The sequence below is a fragment of the Falco punctatus genome (genome assembly GCF_963210335.1).
Source record: "Falco punctatus genome assembly, chromosome: Z".
Classification (NCBI taxonomy): domain Eukaryota; kingdom Metazoa; phylum Chordata; class Aves; order Falconiformes; family Falconidae; genus Falco; species Falco punctatus.
Window position 1 is genome coordinate 9,840,058 of NC_137586.1, and position 20,478 is coordinate 9,860,535.

The 20,478-nt window shown below is 43.6% G+C and overlaps 1 protein-coding gene across 1 annotated transcript in view; it reads left to right on the plus strand.

Annotated features, from left to right (window-relative positions):
- Positions 1-20,478, plus strand: part of UBE2R2 (ubiquitin conjugating enzyme E2 R2) — a 214,605-nt gene that overhangs the window by 182,932 nt on the left and 11,195 nt on the right. The window contains exon 3 of the mRNA XM_080371173.1: positions 17,349-17,435. Within this exon, the coding sequence (XP_080227299.1) occupies positions 17,349-17,435 (87 nt within the window). The remainder of the gene's footprint in view (positions 1-17,348; positions 17,436-20,478) is intronic.

The window sequence follows — 20,478 nt, forward strand, 5'->3', positions numbered from 1 at the left end:
CCCCCAGCCTGCTGGTGAGGGGGGAATGTTGGAGGGACAGCCCAGATGCTGTGCGAGCGCTGCTCAGCAGCAGCCAAAACACCGGTGTGTTATCACCGCCTCTCTTGCTACCAGCACGGCACTGTGAGGGCTGCTGGGGGGCTCAGCCAGACCCAACACAGGTGGTGTGGCCAAGGTTACTGGCTGTTGATACTTCTTGGCGGTGGGCATGGGAGTGTATCTTACACTGGCTACCCAAAATCCTGCCATCATGTATTTGATAGGCATTGATGGGGCTGTTCTGAAGAGGTGCTTAATCTTTGTTTCACGGGGCCAGTTCAGGGTTGGTGGGATGTGGAGTCAAATTGTGCTGATCTGGGAAATCCATAATCCTTTTGGTACAGCAGTGTAGGCTCTTGGGTGTGATACTCGACTTCCCAGACTGCCTGTAGTGCCAGTGAAGGTTAGCGCTGTGGCAGTCTCTGGTGGAGATGGTTTTGCTCAGCTGAAAACACTTTTCCTTAGAGGCTTTGAGGACTAGGTCAAGGTGGGGTAGGAGGGACTGTGCAGTGGTTCTAGTGGATAATGCTGGATGTCCAAGAATGGGAACAAAGGGAACTTTGTGGGGTTTTTTTCTGGGAAGGTGCTTGGAATCAGTTCCTGCAGCTGTCCCCCATGTCACAACCCTTGTAATGCAGGTACTTCCTCCATGTGTTACTTGTAACTTTTTGCAATGTGATAGGGTGCATAACCTGAGATTGTGAGCTGTTATGTTCCATTATTGCCCCTTGTATGGCTAGTTACTTCTAAAACTGAAAACACATGTACAGCATAAGGCTTTGCTTAGACTAAAATTTCCAGCATGTAGCTGCTTCTGTACAGAAACACAACTGAGAAGTGCAGAATAAAGCAGCTAGAAGAAAACAGTTGACTCCTCTTGATCACCTTGCAGTGTTCTCCCATCCCAGTAAATGCTGTGATCCTCCCCAAAATCTGCCAAGGCATATAGACCTCATAAATGCGTGTTGTTGCATGCTTGCTGCACCGTAGCATCTGGAGAACTGTTTTTTGGGTTTTCAAGAAATTAATTTTGTGCAGGAATATAACCAGGTAAAAGTATATTTTTGTAGGCTACATGGTGGGGAGACAAATTGTACTTGACTTCCAGTCAATTTGCAGTATAATTTTCATCTGGAGATATAACATAGCAGCATGGCTTATTGTATTTATAATTTAAATAATACATTATGATCTTGGCTTTTTATATATTATTTATTATGCAGAGAATGCCTTGAGGGCTACACTTTATTTTGTTATATCCAGGTCTTCTAAAGGAAACCCTGACAAGTGACAACTAGTGTAAATTTATTGATCACACATAGATGATTTTTAAGATAGTTTGCAAACAGCTATATAACTTTTGGCAGTACTTGAAAAAAATCAACATAAGTTCTGTTAATGATTTGATTTTGGGGGGAAATTTTTTACTTTGCATGTCAGATGGAATCATAAGGAAGATGGAGACCTATAGCTGTCAGATAAATCTTTCAGCTGCTGTAAAATAAATGTTTGCAATACTTTGACAGTGTCTAGTCTGCAACTGTTGATGCAAAGTGCTGAAACAGCACTAACTTTCAGTGTCTGAACCTTTTAGCTACCAACAAAATTTGGCTGTTTTGATCAATACTTGATGCCAGGTGAGCCTTTAAGTCCTCCAGTTCTTTAAGGACTCTTCACTGGAATCTGAGATAGTATGTGAGTGTGGATGCAGGCAAATCACCAGACGTGGGTGGTTTTGCTTTTTTGTGCCACACTAAAGAAAGCATTACATCAGTATTGATAATTACCAAAAGTATAATGTTCTGGGGCTTCCTGAAGGAGTGAAACTAGCTTTCCAGTTATGTGCCACATCATTGTGGCTGCAACGGGTCATGGGACTGGAGAAACTGCTTAGTTAATGATACCTGCTCTCAGACTTGCCAAATGAAGTGCAAACAGAACTACTTCCAGTTGATATTGTAAAACAAAATCAATGCTCTGGAAGAATCCTGTTCCAGCAGCAAAGTGTTCTCCAGTCTTAGCACCTATGGAAGATACTGCACGTCTGTGTAAAATTGCTTGAAGGTTATGTTTCTGTAGTGCAAATCTTGAATGTCCTTACCCTCTATGTGCATAGACACTATTTATTTATTTAAAAAAAATACCAGTCTACCTGTGTCAGTATAATGTGGTGCAGAAACCAGGTATGGATACTGCTCCCTGTTTGAGAAAAACTGAACAAAGACCTCTGAAAGTTACGTACTAAATGTTATCTGCAAGCTGAAGAGGACAAGAAACAAACTGGTTTGTTCCCTTATTGAATCAAGGCAAGGTGAAACTTGTAGGTAGACCACTATTTATATCCTCCTGCTTGGTACCAAGTGGCTTTCAGATGCTGATAGCTAGTAACCCGACTAGAAGTCATGCATCTGTGGGGTACTGTGAACACCACCAGCAAGGCTGTTAGCTTACACTTGATCTGTTAATTCATAATCACATCTGCTTATCACCACTAGAGGCTCCCCCAAGTCACGCTTTGGATATGTTTCTGTGTCGGAAAGCAGCTCATGCTTTAAGTATCATGCAGATACATGAATTTGTCAGTGTTAACACCTCTGTATGAGAAATAAGGGTTATTTTAATCAAAATAATCAGTCATCCTTTTGAAACTATAGTTGAACCTGAATCATCAATTTGAAATAGTTATTGATCATTAACTACGGATGAGCCTCAGTTGTGTTGACTAGAAGCTTTTAGTGTTGCTTGCTAGTAACTGGAAAAAACAAGCATGAAAATATTTGTAGTGATGGGTGAGGAAATTTACTTTTAACATCAACATATTTTATCCCAGCATAGATAAGGCTATAATTACCAACACAGGTTATTTTAGGGTTCAGACACTTCCATGCATGTCTAGAGTAGGTTTCCCATGACAGAGCTATACTTAAGTTTTTATTCTCAAAACACTGTCAGTTTTTGCTGCAAACTGATAATTACTGCATCATAATTGGATAGGTGTAGGCATCGTGCATCAGGTGCAGTGTGTCTGAGATACAGGCTCTGATCAAACAGCCTAATGAAATTAAGACTAAGTTTTCAAGAATTGGTCATACAAGACAGGAAAGAATATCATCATGGGATTGTGGCTAGCATACAAATATGGATGAATTTTCTGATCTTTGCTACTTCTAGGTTTTGGTAGCCTCAGTTTATTCCATATGCAAGCAAGTCTTGTACTCAGGTCTAAGGTTTTTGGAGATGTATAGGTATCACTTTACTCTGAATGGAGTAAGAAATAATCCAGTTCCTGAACTGACCATGTGGATGCTACAATCATTGAGCATGTTGGTATGCTGGAGCACTGTACTGGAGCTATTGGAGGCACAGAGTGCAGTTCTGTAGATTAACCATCAGTGATCTCTGTAGTCAGTTATTTACATGTGATGATCCTATTATTTAGAAAGTGGAGGAGCTTTTATATGAGTCTTTGCAGGAAAGCAGCATGACTTCTTTCTGTGGAGGCTTCAAAATGAGATGTTGTGTGGCTACTAGCATGCATGTAAGGACCTAGGGGAAGGTAATTTCTTATTAGCTGTTTTTCTAGCATTCAGGTAGTGTTCTTAAACTTTGAGACCTTAAAAAGAAAGGGAAAAACTGAAAAAAACAAGTTATCCAGAAGTCACCAGGAGGTAGATACCAGAAGGGTCTAAGTAGAAAATTGTCTCACTGTAGAAAACTTGCTCTGTCTTGAAGTTCTCAACTTTTTTTTTTTCTTGAGGTATCACCTCTTCCTACAAATCTTTATAGCCATAGATGCAGCACTTCTTGCAAGAGCTTTTACTGTCAATCTGCTACTGTAGTTTGTCTTGGTTCTCGACTTAAATCTGCTTTCCCCACCACCCCCCTGACCTGTTACTTGTTTGGAGGCTTTTCTTCATCCACAGTCCAGCTCTCACTAAAAGCAGACTGTTGATCTACCATAGATCTTGTCTTCTCTTGCCTGGTATGCCACTTAAGGTGATCGCTTATCTGTCACACAAATTTCTGCTCAAGTTAAGTCAGATATGCAAATGTCAAATCAAGAGTAGTATCTATGACATGCTTAAATACAGGAAGAAAAATCCAAATGAGTTTTAATTCCCCCTTGTTCCTTTTTTGGTACTGATAGGCAGTACTGCATAATATTAGAGCCATTTAAGGATTGCTTTTAGTTGCACAATTGTGCAAGTTTCCTCTGACTTGACTTTCCTACAAGGTCCAGCTTTCTCTGTCCAAATGATCAGATCGCTTACCTGCGTTTTCATCTTAGATTTGTCTATTAAATTTCTGTCTTGACCTTCAAGTCCTCTTGACCTGTGGTACTCTGAAGTGTTTTTTCCTGACTGCTACTCTTACCCTGTATGCCTTCAAACTTAATGCAGATGGTTACAATTCATTAGATAGAAGCTTGAATTTCAAGGTTGTTCATTCATGTATTGAGGTTAGCTTGATTGCACTGGTTTTGCTTTTTTCAGAAGTATAAAGGGTACCTTAAATATCTGTGCTGCACTGCAGATGAATCAGTCTGCTTTGTACCCTTTTGCTGGCTCTTTCAGGAGGTATTTCAGCAAAGGAGGATTCTGAGGATTTTTGGCTTATCTAGATGTTGTATTAGTCATTGACATGGCAACTAGTTGGAACATAGGTAGAAACTTCAATGCTAGCTTTCACTTCAGTGTTGTTTTCTTTTGTATATCCATCTGGCTTGAAAGATGTCTGTGTACATGATGATCAAGAACAGTCATTTCATAGATGGCTATTGTCTAACCATGTGTGGTTAGCTTTTTAAATAGTGTGGTTGTTATAGCCAGTAGGTGACTTCCTGGTAATCTGCAGGAGACAGGACTGTATGTGAAGGAATGTGTTCTTCAGTAGCTGTTTCCTTAGGGCCACGTTGGAAATACAAGGTCTATATGCAAGGCAGCTCGAGTTGTGGTTCAAAGGGTGGTACTCTGGAGCCATGGAAGGCCAAAGCAGTTGAGTATCTTGTCTGGCAGCAGTGCTGTCTGGTCTGCTTTTTTTAAATGTTTAGCATAAGAGCTGGTCTTCTGCCTGGTGTAATGTAGCTGTTAAACATTTGTAGGAGCTGGTACTGTGACATATTCAGGCTGGTGACTGCTGCTTTTACCCCCAGCCCAGGCAAGAGTGCTTTGTAGTGTGAGAAGCAGCAGCTTAATGCTCTGCAAGCCTCAGTGATCTGCCTCTGTTTTGATTTTTTACTTAAGGTAGGTGTCTATGTTGTGAAGTAATTGCATTAATTAAACATATCATTTGAACTGGGCTTCCTTTCCATAGCAGGCCAAAGCTCAAACTGAGACTTTAGCACATCAGTAATATTGTAGAATTTGCAAGGGCTTGTCTTGTTTTGTAAAAGTAAATCTGAGATCTGAGCTAGGGTTCATCTTTAATTCTCATCCCTTGCAGTGTGCTTTACTGGCAACCAAGTTATTGCTGCTTGCGAGTAAAGCTACACAGATCGTGATGATGTGATCTTCAGATCATCTAAAGCAGCACATGGCCGGAGTGAAAAGAGGTAGAGAACAACAGAATGCTGAATGCTTCTTGAATTGGTTTCTCACTAGCAAAAAATACCCAAAACTTGTTACTGTAGAAACAATAGCCTTAGGAGCAAGGATGGGTATGTATCAGCTAATGCACTTGTTCTAGCTTAAACTTTAAACTTGATCTGTTTGAAGGAGCCAGTGATAATGGAGCTGAGGTGCATTATTATGCAATAATGTGAAAATATGTTTGTGTCTCAAATGCAGGCTTTTCACAAGCAAATACCTTCTGACATAGTGCTGATTCCTGCCGTGGACTGGGGGGTGCTGTGTAGGGAGGCAGCTTGCAGAGGCGTGTCAGACTTCACTGGCTCATACAGGATTATAAATGCTTTGCAGATGTTATACACCTGGGCTATGCATAATACAGTTGTATCCATATATGATTTTAAATCTAGACTAATACAATAGTGATCGTGTCTCCACACTAGGAGATGGTGCTGCTGTATTTAGCTCTTTGGTTGCAAGTGGTACAGCCTGACTGAGTTGCTTACTGCTGCTGAGTAAGCGTTACCTGTGTCTGCCTAGATTTACTGCCTGTGAGCAGCTCCAAACAGGACGTTTTAGGATCAGTAATGTAGTAGCTGAAAACTAAGTAACAGGGCTGCATAAGTGCTTACTGGCTTCTGTGTGGCAGCCAGCGTAGGTAAGATTGTGTCTGTATTTTCTAGGTACTGCCATTCAGTTTCTAGCAACTTTTATCCTTTGTTTAAATAAAGGCTGGTATGCCAGCTTAGAATTCTCATCAGAACTGCTGCCTGCTGTGCTGAGAAAGGCAAAGTTGTGTAACACTGCAGCACAGTGCTATGGTTTACACTTACAATGCTATAAATATTCCTTTCCCCTTGCTGCTTATGAAAGAGGTGACTGCATGAAGACCTGCCCTGTCTTTTTAGCAGAACATGTGATTGGCTGTCCCTTGAGGAGAGCTTTCCTCTTGCAACCAGCCCAGCTTGCACACAAAGAGAATCAAGGCAGTTAGTCATTCACTGACTCATGAATGGTGCTTGTTTAAATAATTGTCTAAAAATAGTTAAAACAAGCAAAAGGAAAGGGTGTTCATATACTGAGCTAGTCTGGACATTTTTTCACTCAGCAGATGCAAATGGTATGGCTTGCTTCACTGAACAATAAAGCAATCTGCTGTGTTTTGGTAAGTATGCAAATGGGGGAATAAATAGGTGAGTTGCTAAAACTCTGTCAAGCCTGATGTGAAGTGCTGTGAAACTGGGTTATGCTTTGGTCATGATTACTTGAATTTGACCAAACTAAACTATAGAAATCACTAGGATAAGTCTGAAGTATATCATACTATCTCAGGCTCAACCATTCCATAGACATGTCTGTGTGTAAATCCGCTTCAGCAAAGCAAATTACCTACAGAGGTTGTGAAAGATCAAAATAGGAGATTGAACAGGATGCTGAAGATGCTGTAGGCTAATGCAGCTCTTAATAAGAGACAATCTTCTGGACCCAGAAGCCTGTCAAGTGGAGGCAGGTGTCTAGTGTCAACCCTGTACACATGTAACTGGAGGACTTCCACGTGTGATGCCAGAGATGCCAGTAGTGCAGCATGACACTTGGAACAAGCATCCTCAAATTGTACTGCCACTGCTCCAGCAAAACTCTATTATCTTTACAAATAGAAAGAGTTGGAAAATTGCTTTTTCTGAAGTGGACACCAACTTGTTCCTACAACAGCTACACTTGTGTTTAGACCTTTACCAGTTCAGGTACCTGCGTCCTCAGCTGTGCCTGCAGTAGGGCTATTTAAAGTGCCAGCTTCTCCTGTAAAGCAGGGACCTAAGAGATGTATGATGTGGGGTAAACTTCAGGTGCAGTATCGCCAGCTGTCTCTGGCTCCTTCAGCAAGTATTAGACACTATAAAGCGACTTAAGTTTCACACATTTGGAGTTACTCTTCCTGTTTTGTCCAAATGGGGAAGTAGTTGTGTTTGTACAGATATATAAATAAGAACTGAGTCATCTGCTTCTGCCCAGAAAGTAGTCACACAGACTAGCCTCTCTGCATAGCACACACCCAGTGAGCTTGATTTCAAGCCATACAATTTGTGTACAGTCTGCAGGCAACCAGAAGTTGTCAGATCCAAGAGCACAATCTCAGCGCCGGACCTTTAGTGATGGCAGAAGACTCTTCATATCTGGCCTGTCACGATTGCTAATATATTCAATCTTAATTTTTTTCCTCTTAAAATCAGGATTGAAGATTAAACTGGGGGCAGAATCTAGTAATATTTCAGCATGGGAATTCCAAGGGAAAACACAGAAACCTCAGTATGATGTCAGCCTTCTTGTGTGGGAATCTGAAATTGCTTTACTGCTCGGCTCTGGTGGTCCAAGCTCAGTAAACCTGTTGGTCTGGCAACTTGCCCTATGGAAGAGGACCAAGTAGTTCTGTTTGGTGTTAGGCCTTATGTAGGTGCTGGTGGGTTTCTTTTCTGTGATGAGGTGGCAGACTATTGTGGCTTAACCCAGGCTGGCAACCAAGCACCACGCAGCTGCTTGCTCACTCCCCCCACCTGGAGGGGTGGGGAAGAGAATCATAAAGGAACATAAAACTCAAGGGTTGAGATAAGAACAGTGTAATTTAAACAGAATTAAAAGGGAAGAACAATAATAGTAACAATTATAACAACAACAGGTATAATGGAAAGGTGGGAAAAAGATAAAATCCAGAGGAAAAGGGAGAAAGGAGAACAAGTGATGCACAGTACAGCTGCTCAGCACCCGCTGATCCATGCCTGGCCAGTGCCCGAGCAACGATCCCCAGGCCCCAGCTGTATGTCTTCCTGTATGGAACTTAAAAACACTGCAGGATTTACCAGGTTAGTTGTCTTTAGAATCACATCATCTTGTTCAGTCAATACCACCTGGTATTTCATCATTCGGCTGGCTCTTTTGCAGATCATCCTGTAAATTTCCCCAATGTGCCAATAAACATCCCAACAAAGAATTTTTTGGCATTTTGTCATTTACAGCAAGATTACCCATGCTTTTACTTTTAAACAACAGAGTTAACTTAGTTGCCGTGGTGTAATTACTCACAATACAATACACGATTATTCAACTCTGTCACTCCAATCCGCAGATCCACACTCCACACTCGCTTTCGTTCTCAATTACACGTCTCACCCTTACAGCCACACTCACACTTTCCCACAGTTACTTTAAACAATCATATAACACAATATTGTACCTTTAATTTTCTTCTTAATACACACTCACAAAAGCAACAAAAAAAACCCAAAAACCTCTTCTAACTTCTTGTTAGAGGTACTACCTTAGAGAACACTATAGCATATAGATTCTCTTTCTCTGCTTTTGTCCAACCCTGCAATAGCTTTCGCTTATGTCTTACGGGCAGACTCCTAGTCCTACCCTGCGCAGCTCTTTCACCGCGTCTGACAGGCAGACTTACTCAGTGGGACTCCTATCCACTTCCTCTAGTGCACTTACTTACTTTAGTGGGACTCCAACCCACTTACTACAATTAAAAAAAAGAAGTGTCTTACCAAAAATCCAGGGAACGTTGCGAAGAGCCTTACGGATCAGGGATCGATGGGTATCCCCGAGAAATCCTCTGTGCCGGCTGGAACCGATCAGGTCCCCGACTCCTCCGGTCTCCTTCAGCGAGGTCCCATCTGGGTCGCCAAAACTGTTACCGAAATCTCGGAATGAAGAACTTATCGACACCAATGTGATGTAGATAAGCAGACACTTCTTATTGATGGCCGGGTGCGTGAGCGAGTCCTCTCATGATCAATGCACACCAAGTCTCAAAATTAGACACCATATATAGAACTTATTCATACATATTAAGTATTGATGCATAACCATGATATTTCCTGTAAATCATTAACATATTCTCCTCCTATATCTGATTCTGTGCAGTAGAGCTTAGAACGGTCTAGAAATGGGTCTGGGGTATGATTTGGGTAGGTGGTATATGAGTCGGTGGTCGTGATCTCCCCCTGCCAGAATTACCTTTTACTAAAGTTCACGATTTCTTGGCAGGTAACTACAAGCTGTTCCAGTTGACTCTCCCCAGTTTCCATTAATCTCATATTCTGACATTTCAATACACTTCTACATACAGAAGACTGGTCAAATACAAAGAAACCCTTACAAAGAAATAACTTTCAAACCCTAAAGTTATTACCTAAGTTTTAACAATGGTTCTAGCCCCTTCTTCTAGCCTTGGTACAGGATGTACAGAAGATGTCATAACAGCTTTTACCGTGCAGCTGTAAGTTTCATTTAAAATATTTCTTATCCTTCTATATTTTTATTTTATAAAATCGATTAATCAATTGAATAAAGTCAATCAATCTTAACTTATTAACAAATCGATAACACAGCCAACCCCCCAGGTTTATATGCCCAGCATGACGCCCCATGGTGTGGAACACCCCTTTGGCTGGTTCAGCTCAGCTGTCCTGGCTGTGTCCCCTCCCAGTTCCCTGTGCCCCTCCAGCCCTCTCGCTGGCAGGGCCCGAGAAACTGAAAAGTCTCAGTGTAAACATCACCCAGCAATAACTAAAAACATCAGTGTGCTGTCAGTGTTCTTGCATCAGCCAAAACACTCTGTACTATCTACTGAGAAGAAAGGTATCTCCATCCCAGCTGAAATCAGGACACAGACAAATGCAGAAACTTAAGTGAAAATGAAGAGGTTATAGAAGAAATACTTAGATGGCCTGGAATGCCACTGTTTCCAACGCAGTATCTCTTGTTGGATCTTAAATCTCCTGCAGCTGTTGCAATGATGTTGTTTTTTTGTAGTATTATATGAAGTCAAACGGACAATAAAAGCAATGGAAGTGAACCTGGCAGTTGTTAGCCTAGTGTAGGTGAGTGCTCCTGTAATCTGCCCCTTTGCCTGAGCTTTGAGGGCACAGACCTGCAGGTTTGGGGAAAAATTGTACAAGTACCATGGCTCTGTCGTAAGGGTTTATGCTAAGGAGTTTGGAAGTCTAGCCTTGTCTGGAATCACTCTTGCTTTGCCTTTATCAGCCTGGGACATAGAGCTGAGGCAGGAAAAAACACCTTTCTGTCAACTGAGCTGGAGATGGGCACCATGGGGTCGTGCTGGTGGGGCCATGCTCGGTTGTGTGACTGAGAGGAGGAACTTCTTAAGGAGTGTGCAGGTGGCCCCTGACCAAGGGGAACTTCTTACTTGGCTTCCAGCCTGTCCCCAGCCACAGAGCATCTCAACTCAGGAGTGTTGACAGCTGCCCTGTCTGAAGCTGGACACTCCCTGGCTCAAGAGCGTGGACCATGAGCGGTTCTAGCCAAAGTGGTGGTTGTGTGATTCAGACTGAATGGCACGATTAGCTGGGCAGTACCATGGACTGTCCCTTCAGTAACACCCACTGGAAGAAAGACATATCATCTTTAACTGCTTGAGATCCTAAACACGGCTGACTTGTGCGGGCTAACTCAGTCTCTGGATGAGTAGCAGCTGCCATGAGCAGTTACTGTCACGAAGGCTAGAACCTCCAGACTGAACTTGGGTCTTATCAGAGGGGGATAGTATTTTAAAAATTACCTTTTGTTTCTTTTGAGTAACGGTGGAAGAAAGTGGTTTGGTTTCCAGGCACTGCTTTTCCAACATTGTTGTTCAGAGCAGTTTTATTTACTCTGTTCCTGGAGAGATGGCCTAGACAGCAGGGCTGTGAATGTATGAGATTGCAGAAGCTTGGGTGTAAACCAGCTTAATAGGGCTGCAGTGAATTCCCCCCGTATCATTTGGCTCAGCTGTGGTTTTGTGCCTTTTGTTAGGCCTGATTTCAGATCTTACGGAGCAAAGAACTAATATGTCGGTGAAGGACCTTTCTTTAAAGGTATAATGGTAACTTTGATCATCATATTGCAGGCCTCCTGCTTTGGTCCGACAAAGAGGGTCCTCCTCACACCAATATGGCTACATGCCGTGCTCACTTTATTAAACAAACAGATCATATTTATAACTTAAACTGACCGCTCACACGGCTCTACACCCAGGTGATTGGATAAAAGTCTCTGGTCACGCGGGCGTCCGTGTTGCTGATCGGTGAGCGTGCTGCAGGCGCCGGATCGGAGTGTGCCGAGCAGAGTGTGTTGGTTTCGGGGTTCCCAGGACTTGCTCTGCACCTGGCTTCTTCTTTGGGCTTAGCTTGTTTTCTGTCTCACCCTGCTTGTTCCAAGGACAATTTAAAGTTGCTCTGCAGCTTCAAATAACAGGCCTGGGTTGTCCAACCTGGACAATGGTAATATGTGTCCTCGGTCCTGTAAAAATCCCTCTACAGTCTGGGTTGGTTGACTTAACAGTCCCAACTTTATGAACGTAGCTACATGTACAGACAATATGCAATAACAATTTACTGTTAAAAGATGTTTGGGTAAAAGGAAACGTAGCTTATATCAGAGGAGACTTTCAATGGAAATGACAGCTTTTAGTAATACCCAGATAACTAAATTAGGAGGTCTATACAAGATGATAATTTTAATGTGAAGCAAGAATGGGCTTCTACCTGCAAACCAGTCTCTGATTGTGTAAACTAATCTCACTTCTTGACTCATCTTTGTGTTACTAACTTGTGGCTCTATTTCCTTTCTAGTTTAGAAGCTTCATGTCCTTGTGAGATCTAGTTCATTCTTCACATTCAGGTCTTTATGATTTAAATTATTTATGAAACAGTGCAGGTAATACAGAATGTAAGAGGTTTGCTGTTGTTAGTGTTCAAGGAGCCATTGCAGTAGCAAGGAAGTGTTCAGGACCCACGAGACTTTAATTGTCCAGGTCAGTCATCTTCTAACTTGGATCAGAGATGTGGTCCTAGTTCTTTAAGAATAGACACCAGTAAACATTGTGGTGCTTCTGGGAAATGAAGCCAGAACTGAACTGAAAATAGCAGGTTAGAGCCCAGCTGTGCCACAAGAAATTACTTACATCCTAATTCATAATATCTGGAGCTGAAATAGCAATGGTTGGTGCTACATTCATTTTTACTATATCAAATAGTTACGATGCAGCGTGGCTAGCTTTAATGTTGCCTTACAGGTTCTGGAGCTGGATGATATAAAGGTGCTTTAAACCTCGTTGATGTGAGAAACAGGTTGCCAGTATTTGCTGCTGACCTCTAATGAATGTGTTTTCCGGCACATAGTATTTAATACTGCATGTACTAATACAGGCTTAATGTGGAAGAGGAGAATCCATTAGATGAATTGTATAAAGTGCTTGATGTACTAGAAGCAGTAACGGGCATTTTGTGGGATTAGATACTAACACTTAACCCAGTAGTGGTCTGTAGTTCCTGTGCTTGTTGGCTTTCTTGCATGTTAAGTGCATGGTGTAGTTAGCAGCGTGCTGGCAGGCGCTATCCATTAGGTGTGCAGCTACGGGAAGTGATGTGCGCAGCGAGGAGCCTGGTTATGCCTGTTACAAACAAAAATGAGGAGGCCGTGTGCTGTCTGCAAGTGCTGTAACTAACTGGGGCGGGGTGGGTGATCTGTAGGAGACCTTGGTGGTCGCTGCAGATGGAGTCAGTAGGAGCTTGTCTGTGAGCTGGTTGTAGCAGATGATTAGAAAAAAGCACAAAATAATTTTAGAAGTCAAATGCTTCCTTTGTATCTGATCTTAAATACAGTTTGCCAAGGATACTCTGTTTCACTGGTGCTGTGTTTTCATAGGGCTCGCATTAAGCTTGTGATGTTTTAAAATAAAAATTAACTGGCACTTCCAGAAACACCAAGCAGCTGCAGTTTCTGTTGGCCAGTGTGAAAGCCAGTGGTGCTCCTGATTTCTCCAAATCAGGTCAGTTCTGATGCTGGTGGTTTTCCAGGAAATGTGTGTGCTCTTCCCCCCTCCACCCATTGCTTCTCTGCAGTAGGTAGGTGGGATGGATTCACCATTCCTACCCTGGCTGCTTAAAAATCAGGGATCTAGGTTTTGTCTTCTTGAGTAGAAGAAATCTGTGTCAGACTACAGAACTGTCCTATACAGCTAAGCTGGAGTAAATGCTGTATTTTTAGATAGCTGGAGCTAGGAAGGAGTCCTGCCTGTGATAGTGTTCTCCATTGAGAGAGAGATGGTATTAGTATGTGTTGAGTCAAGTGCATGGCAAGATCTCCAGAAACAAAGTCGCTAGTAATTTTTCATAGCAGCTGAATCGGGACTTAATTCATTGGTTGGTAGAAACATCAGGTTTGTATTTTCAGTCAAATAACTGGCATACATCGATTTTTGCTGTGGCTTTGCCTTATCCAAATAGAAGAAAAATAACAAACCTGAAGTGCAGTCAGTAATGAGGATGTGTGGGAGCAAGGCAGTAAAATGGGAAACAAAGTGACCATGCTGGTAGCAATATTCTTAAAATACCTGTTGTGGTGTAACTTAGAGGTCGAAGTTATTGTACAATAGCTGTAAATGCCTGCAAAGGCCTGAATCTTCTCCCAGGCTGGTGTGTTCAGTGTTAACATAAGAGGAGTTTATTATTTTTTCTAGGGACTGTAAGTATGACTAGTTATAAATTGGGGAAGGGGGGAGCGGGTTGATGACTGTCATCTCCACCTTCCTGGCTGTTGAGTATGTTCAGTGGTGTCAAAGAGCCACGGGGAGCAGGCAGCTTGAAATAGTTTGAAATTTTTGTTCAGTTTAAGCTCATGTAGAGGAGTCAAACCCGTGGTGAGTGCAGTAACGGTTGGGTACTTGTAGGTGGGGAACTGAGCTGCATCTTTAGTCCTCCTAAATTAGCTTGTCTGACTGTAAGTGACCTAACAACTTTAGATGCTCTGAGGCTCTGCTACTCTCTACCTAGCAGCCTGCCTGAATTCACCAGAAATAAGCTCAGATAGCCGATTGCTTTACACCAGTAAAAATGTAGGGATAAAGCCTCTCTGTGAGCTCTAATTAAAAAATAAGTTTATTGCCTAATTCACTCTTATCTCTTAACACATTTAGAATTGGGCTTTTAGAGATAAAACCTGACCTGTAATTGTGGCTGTTGCTGCATCCTTTGCAAGCAGTCTTGCAGCTTGTCTTGGAAACTCTTGGCTTGCTTAACCCACTCAGAAACTCAAATAGCACTGGGTTGAGAGCAGATTGGTTTTACATAATTTCCCATGATTTCTCTTATAGAATATATGTGGAGTAATTCTCTGGGACCTGTTTGTAATGCCCTGGAAAAGTATTTGGTTTCACTTTGCAAACTGTGGATGATCTCAACATAGGGACCTGAAAGTAATGCTTTCTCTTTTGTTTGGAAAAAAAATCCCTTCCTGTAATACGGAGTTTCCTAGTTTGGTGGCTTTTGACTTTGAAATCAGGTTTGTAGAGAAGCTTCACTTGTGTTATGCTCCAGTACAACATCTCAATGTGCTAAACACTTCCAAGCTAGTTAGAAGTGGGTTATCAAGTAGTAATGTGACACTTTATCTAAATATATGATGGGTTACAGACAAGCTTGGGTTTCAGCTGCCTCCACATGAGAAGAAAATGTTTCTCTAATTCTCTCCAGTTGTGTTTTCTGGCCCCAGAACTCAAGGCATCTTTCATGTGGCAAAGCACCAGCTTTATTTAACTCCGTAATGATTGTTATTGCAGGCAGATAGCCCTTTTCCATTAAAGAGTTTTAGATGCAAAACAGGACTTAGAAGTTTGAAACAGTTTCCCAGGATCTACAGCTTCTGTGTGAATCTGCATCATGTATAGAGAGACCATAACTGGTGCTCTAGACTCACCTTTCGTCTTGAGACAAAACCCTCAGGGTTAGGCAGCTTGAGAGCAGAGGGTTTTAACAGGAGGAATGAGTCCTGCACCTTCAGCTGCTTGACTGTGTGTGGGATGTAAACACAGTCATGCTGGTACACTACTGGCAGTATGCTTTTTTTGGTCTCCTAAAAACTATACCTGTGTAGAAGACACAGAGGTTCTGCCAAGAAATCTTGTAGCTAGCTCAACCCTGAGTTTTGTTGTCTCTTGCATTTTTAATCCCAGTCCTTGGGCTGTTTTATATCTGAGATATCACAAAGCTGCATGTAAGCAGAGGAATGAATGGGCTTTTGCAGGAAAACCCCAGTGTTCTGGAGGAGTCTACAGCTACATGATGCAAGTACTTGAGCTGAAGTGAATCTGCTCTGCCCTGGGTAAACCCCTGCTCTGCTCTCAGTGCAGGGTGGCATGTTGCAGAGCCAGGCATCTCCTTGCTGCAGCAGTTGCTTTCTTCTGAGGTGGTGTGGTAACAAGAGGCATTTGCTTGCTCTCCTTGGAGCAATGCCATTTGTGTAACTGACCTTAGACTCTGGGCTAGGATTGTTTAAGCAGACCATAATCTTCTGGTTGTGAGCATGCCATGGCAAATGACTGCGGGGTGAGGACTCACTGCTGCTGTAACATCCCCACACACAGTCGGCATCATGAGCAGGCATGTACAGAACGTAAAGCTACATGAGCTGCTGAATTTATTTCTTAATGGTGAACAGAAAACCTTCTTTTCTTGGCTGTCTGGCACTCTGGCCCTATACAATTCGGGTTGCAAGGCAAAGGCATGTGCTGATCTGTAAGTAAAACTGTAGCCAGGTACATAATGGCTCAGTAATCCAATTTGTTTGATTACCTGCTTCTGTTTCTGGGCATAAAACTTTCCATAGTTTGTCCTGTTCAACAAGGTCAGCACTGTGTCCACATGGCATGGTTAAATATAGAAGTGAAAGAGGGTGGCCTGGGATTCTGCTCTTGCTTTCTCAGTGGCACATGAGTCCAGCTGTGGTGCAGGAACCAGGAGATGCTTCTCTGGAGATCCTGTGCTAGACTGGTGGTGGGACTTTCTCAGCATATTGAGCAGTGCCAAGGGAAGGGTTTGTGCTCCATAGTGCAGTAAGCAGTGTGTGAGCTTCCCTTTCGAAGGGGAGCGGGTTTGGCACTTAATCAGTCCAGGTGCAGCCCTCTTTCCCACTGGTCAGCTTTTCAGACTGTTGTGAATGGCAAGACAGCACCAAGAAGTTAATATCCAGGGCTTGGATCTCTGCAGTCTTCCCACAACTCAGCTCAGAGTCTTGCCCCACAGCTGGCTGCTGACCACTGGAGGATGCTGTTTGCTGTCATGCCCATCAGTATTTAGTTTGTCGAGTTGCACTGATCTATTAAACAGATACAGATGGTATTCAGACTTGGGAAATGCTTGTGGTGGCAAGAAATGTACTATTAGGGAATACAGGTAGATGGACCAGCTTAACTCCCACACAAGAAAGGCAAAAGACCTTTGGATCTCAGTAGCGCAAGTATCTCAATTTTTTTTTTTTCCTGCACAGAAAGAGTAATTTAAAATACTTGCACTGGCAAATGTAAAAAGGTCTATTCACCTTTGCAAACATTTTTAGCTTCTGAACCCAGAAAGACAGCAGTAGTATCTTGAGTTGCAGTTTTTCACATCTATTTCACCCTGTTCAACAACAATTGTCGAATATTGCTGCTTGAATTAGGATGTGGTAGAGGCCTTTTGGCTTGTTTTCTGAGCGTTACCAGCCCAGGTCACTCCAGGTGTTTAGGCTTCTCTTGTTCAGTTAGTGTTTTGCTGATTAGAAGTTGTCTAGTTATACTGTGGGGCCACATAGGCACTAGTATATAAAATGAATAATTTCATGGCCTTAATTCAAATGGTTTTCCAGTTTTCTGCTGTAGTGGTTGCTTGTTCTGTTTCATATTTAAAATATTTTGCTCTTTTCCAGGCTCACATTAAATTTCCTATTGACTATCCATATTCACCACCTACCTTCAGATTCCTCACCAAAATGTGGCACCCCAACATTTATGAGGTAAGGTGTTTTTAAATAACTTTTTCTTGGGCGTGTGCGAAGGCTTTCTACTTCCTTAAACTTCTGGAAGTATTGAAGGTACTAAATGTCTCTAGCCATAAGTAGAGTGGTTAGCTGTTGGTGATAAATGTCACCTTCACAGTCGAACAGTTAAGTCTGTATGTTGTGGGAAATGCTGTTCTTGAGGACAGTGAGGGAGCCATTCTCATACCTGCGAGTGCAGCAGGCAGCCACAGCTGAAGCACAGTGCCATGAGTGTTGGCAATTTTAGGGGACTCTTAGATCAAGGCTGGGTTGGGGGATGACCTTGCCCTACTGTGATACTTAGAATCATTTAAGGTTGGAAAAGACCTTTGAGATCATCAAGTCCAACCGTTAACCCAGGAGTGCCAAGTCCGCCACTAAACCATGTCCCTAACCACCACATCTATGCATTTTTTAAAGACCTCCAGGGACAGTGATTCCACCATCTCCCTGGGCAGCCTGTCCCAATGCTCCACCATCCTGTCAGTGGAGAACTTTTTCCCAACACCCAACCTAAACCTCCCCGGCACAGACTGAGGCCGTCTCCTCTTGCCCTGTCACTTGTCACCTGGGAGAAGAGACCGACCCCCCTGCCTACACCCTCCTGTCAGGCAGCTGCAGGGAGCCACAAGGTGCCCCCGAGCCTCCTCCTCTCCAGGCTGACCCCCCCAGTTCCCCCAGCCGCTCCCCACCAGCCTTGTGCCCCAGCCCCGGCACCAGCCCCCTGCCCGTCTCTGGACACGCTGCAGCCCCTCTGCGTCCCCCTGGCAGTGAGGGGCCCAACCTGAACACAGGAGTCGAGGGGCGGCCTCGCCAGTGCCCAGTGCAGGGGGACAGCACTGCCCTGGCCCTGCTGGCCACGCTGTTCCCGGCACCAGCCAGGATGCTGCTGGCCTCCTTGGCCACCTGGGCACACGGGGGGCTCATGCCCAGCCGGCTGCCGACCAGCCCCCCCAGGCCCTTTCCCCCCAGGCGGTTCCCAGCCCCCTGCCCCCAGCCCGCAGCGCTGCGGGGGCTGGTGTGACCCACGGGCAGGGCCCGGCACTGAGCCTGGTTGAACCTCACACAACTGGCCTGGGCCCATCGCTCCAGCCTGCCCAGACCCCCCTGCAGAGCCTCCTGCCCTCCCGCAGATCAGCGCTCCCCCCAGCTGGGGGTCACCTGTGAACTTGGTGAGGGTGTGCTAGATCCCCTCGTCCAGATCACTGATAAAGATACGGAACAGGACTGGCCCCAGCACCGAGCCCTGGGGAACACCACCTGTGACCGGCCACCAGCTGGATGTAACTCCATTCCCCACCACTCTCTGGGCTCAGCCACCCAGCCAGCTGGTTACCCAGCAAAGGGTTCAAGGCAGTTAGTCATTGTACACAGTTCAAGTACACTTTGATTTGAGCATGTCCTTACAAAATGGTGTGCTGAGACAAGAAATAATGCAAATGAGTCTTCTGCAGCAGTCAGCCTACAAATTAAGGGGTTTGGACTTGGGGTGCTCCAGTTGCAGAAAGAACCAGAGCTGGGCTGTACAGCCTGGTCACCCCGGGACCAGAGCGAACAGATACCTCTGCACTTAATGTCTGCTAGTGAATCTGAAGTGGCTCTTGGTTCAGTGCATGTATGGGTCATGTTCAGAGGGTAGTGCTGTGGGCTGTCAAGTCCTTAACTGGATCCTGGTACAATTATGTTTCAGGTCCAAGAGGGGAATGATTTTATATAGGAGCAATTGGTTTAAATTTACAAAATTTCATAGAGCTGTATTTGAAAGCTGAAGGCCTGTTTCGGCTTAAAACTTGACTTTTCAGTGGAGGCCAGTCAAACTCTTGCTAAACTTCTAGATATCCTAGACAAGCATCAGCCTGCTAGGAGCACTGGTTGAATAGTTTGAGGAGCTTAGAGGTCTTTCAAACTTTCTCATGGTGCAGCTTTGTCACCTTATCCCAGGTCTTTCTGTGAGAGGTTCTGCAGGCTTCTTTTGGACACACTTCAAAACAGGAATGTCACTTCTCTTCCTTGCTGTGACAAAATGATGGCTTCAGTTGATGCCTTGGGCTTGAAAGGCCCTTTTCTAACAAGCTGTTGCTGAATGTCCAGCCTGGAATAAGCATGCTTCAAATGTCATGGTGAAAACAGCCTTGATGGCTTAGTAATGGCCAAAAGCCTTTCCAAACTTCACTGCAGGAGAGAATAGTAATCAACTTTAATTACTGGATGCTCAGGAGGATTGCCCTAAGCCCAAGGACATCCTGAATCCTGTCATCTGACAGTCTTGACTTGAGTCACAGACAGTCACATACTTCAGTTTCGGACTTGGCACAGAATCTTGCATGTAGCCAAGGGTGGTGTTTCTCTTTAAGGTTCTATTTCAGTTACATGTGAGTTTGATCTATAAAAAAAAGACAACTTCGAGACCTGCAGATTACTGCAGATCCGTATTGTGGATGTTGATTCTGGATCCAGAAATTCTCATGCAGGAGGTGAGTGGGGAATGGTTACCAAAATGGTATGTACAAAATGAGTCTTGGAAAGGACCTCTCCCGGTCCTGCTTGGAAAAATGAAAAATTGGCTCTAGAAACAACTGAAGACAGGAGGAGAAACTGACCCAAAACTTGGTGGGTGTATTTTTTAGGGTTACTCTTCAAATACTGCAGCTCTCAGCTTTGTACTTTGTGTTCATAGCAATATTTCTTGGAGCTGAGGGAGTCTGAAGCAGCTTGCAGGCTGTTTTGGAAAAAACATTTAAGCAACGAAGATGAGGCACGGGGATAACTCCAAATGAAACTGAGAATAAATCAGCCAAGGGCTTGAGGTTTGAGGGTTTGTCAGGAGGAAGATTAAAAAAAAAATAATCTATTAGTGCAAGGAAGATGAAAGAAAGTGGCAGTTTTACAAAATCTGCTGGTGAGATCAGATGGAGAGGTTGGGGCTAGCAGTTCCAGTTCTGAGCAATGAGAATTGAGTAACTTGTCTGTGTTCCCCGTCTCCAGTTCACTTGGGTCATCTAGTTGAATTTTGGTAAAA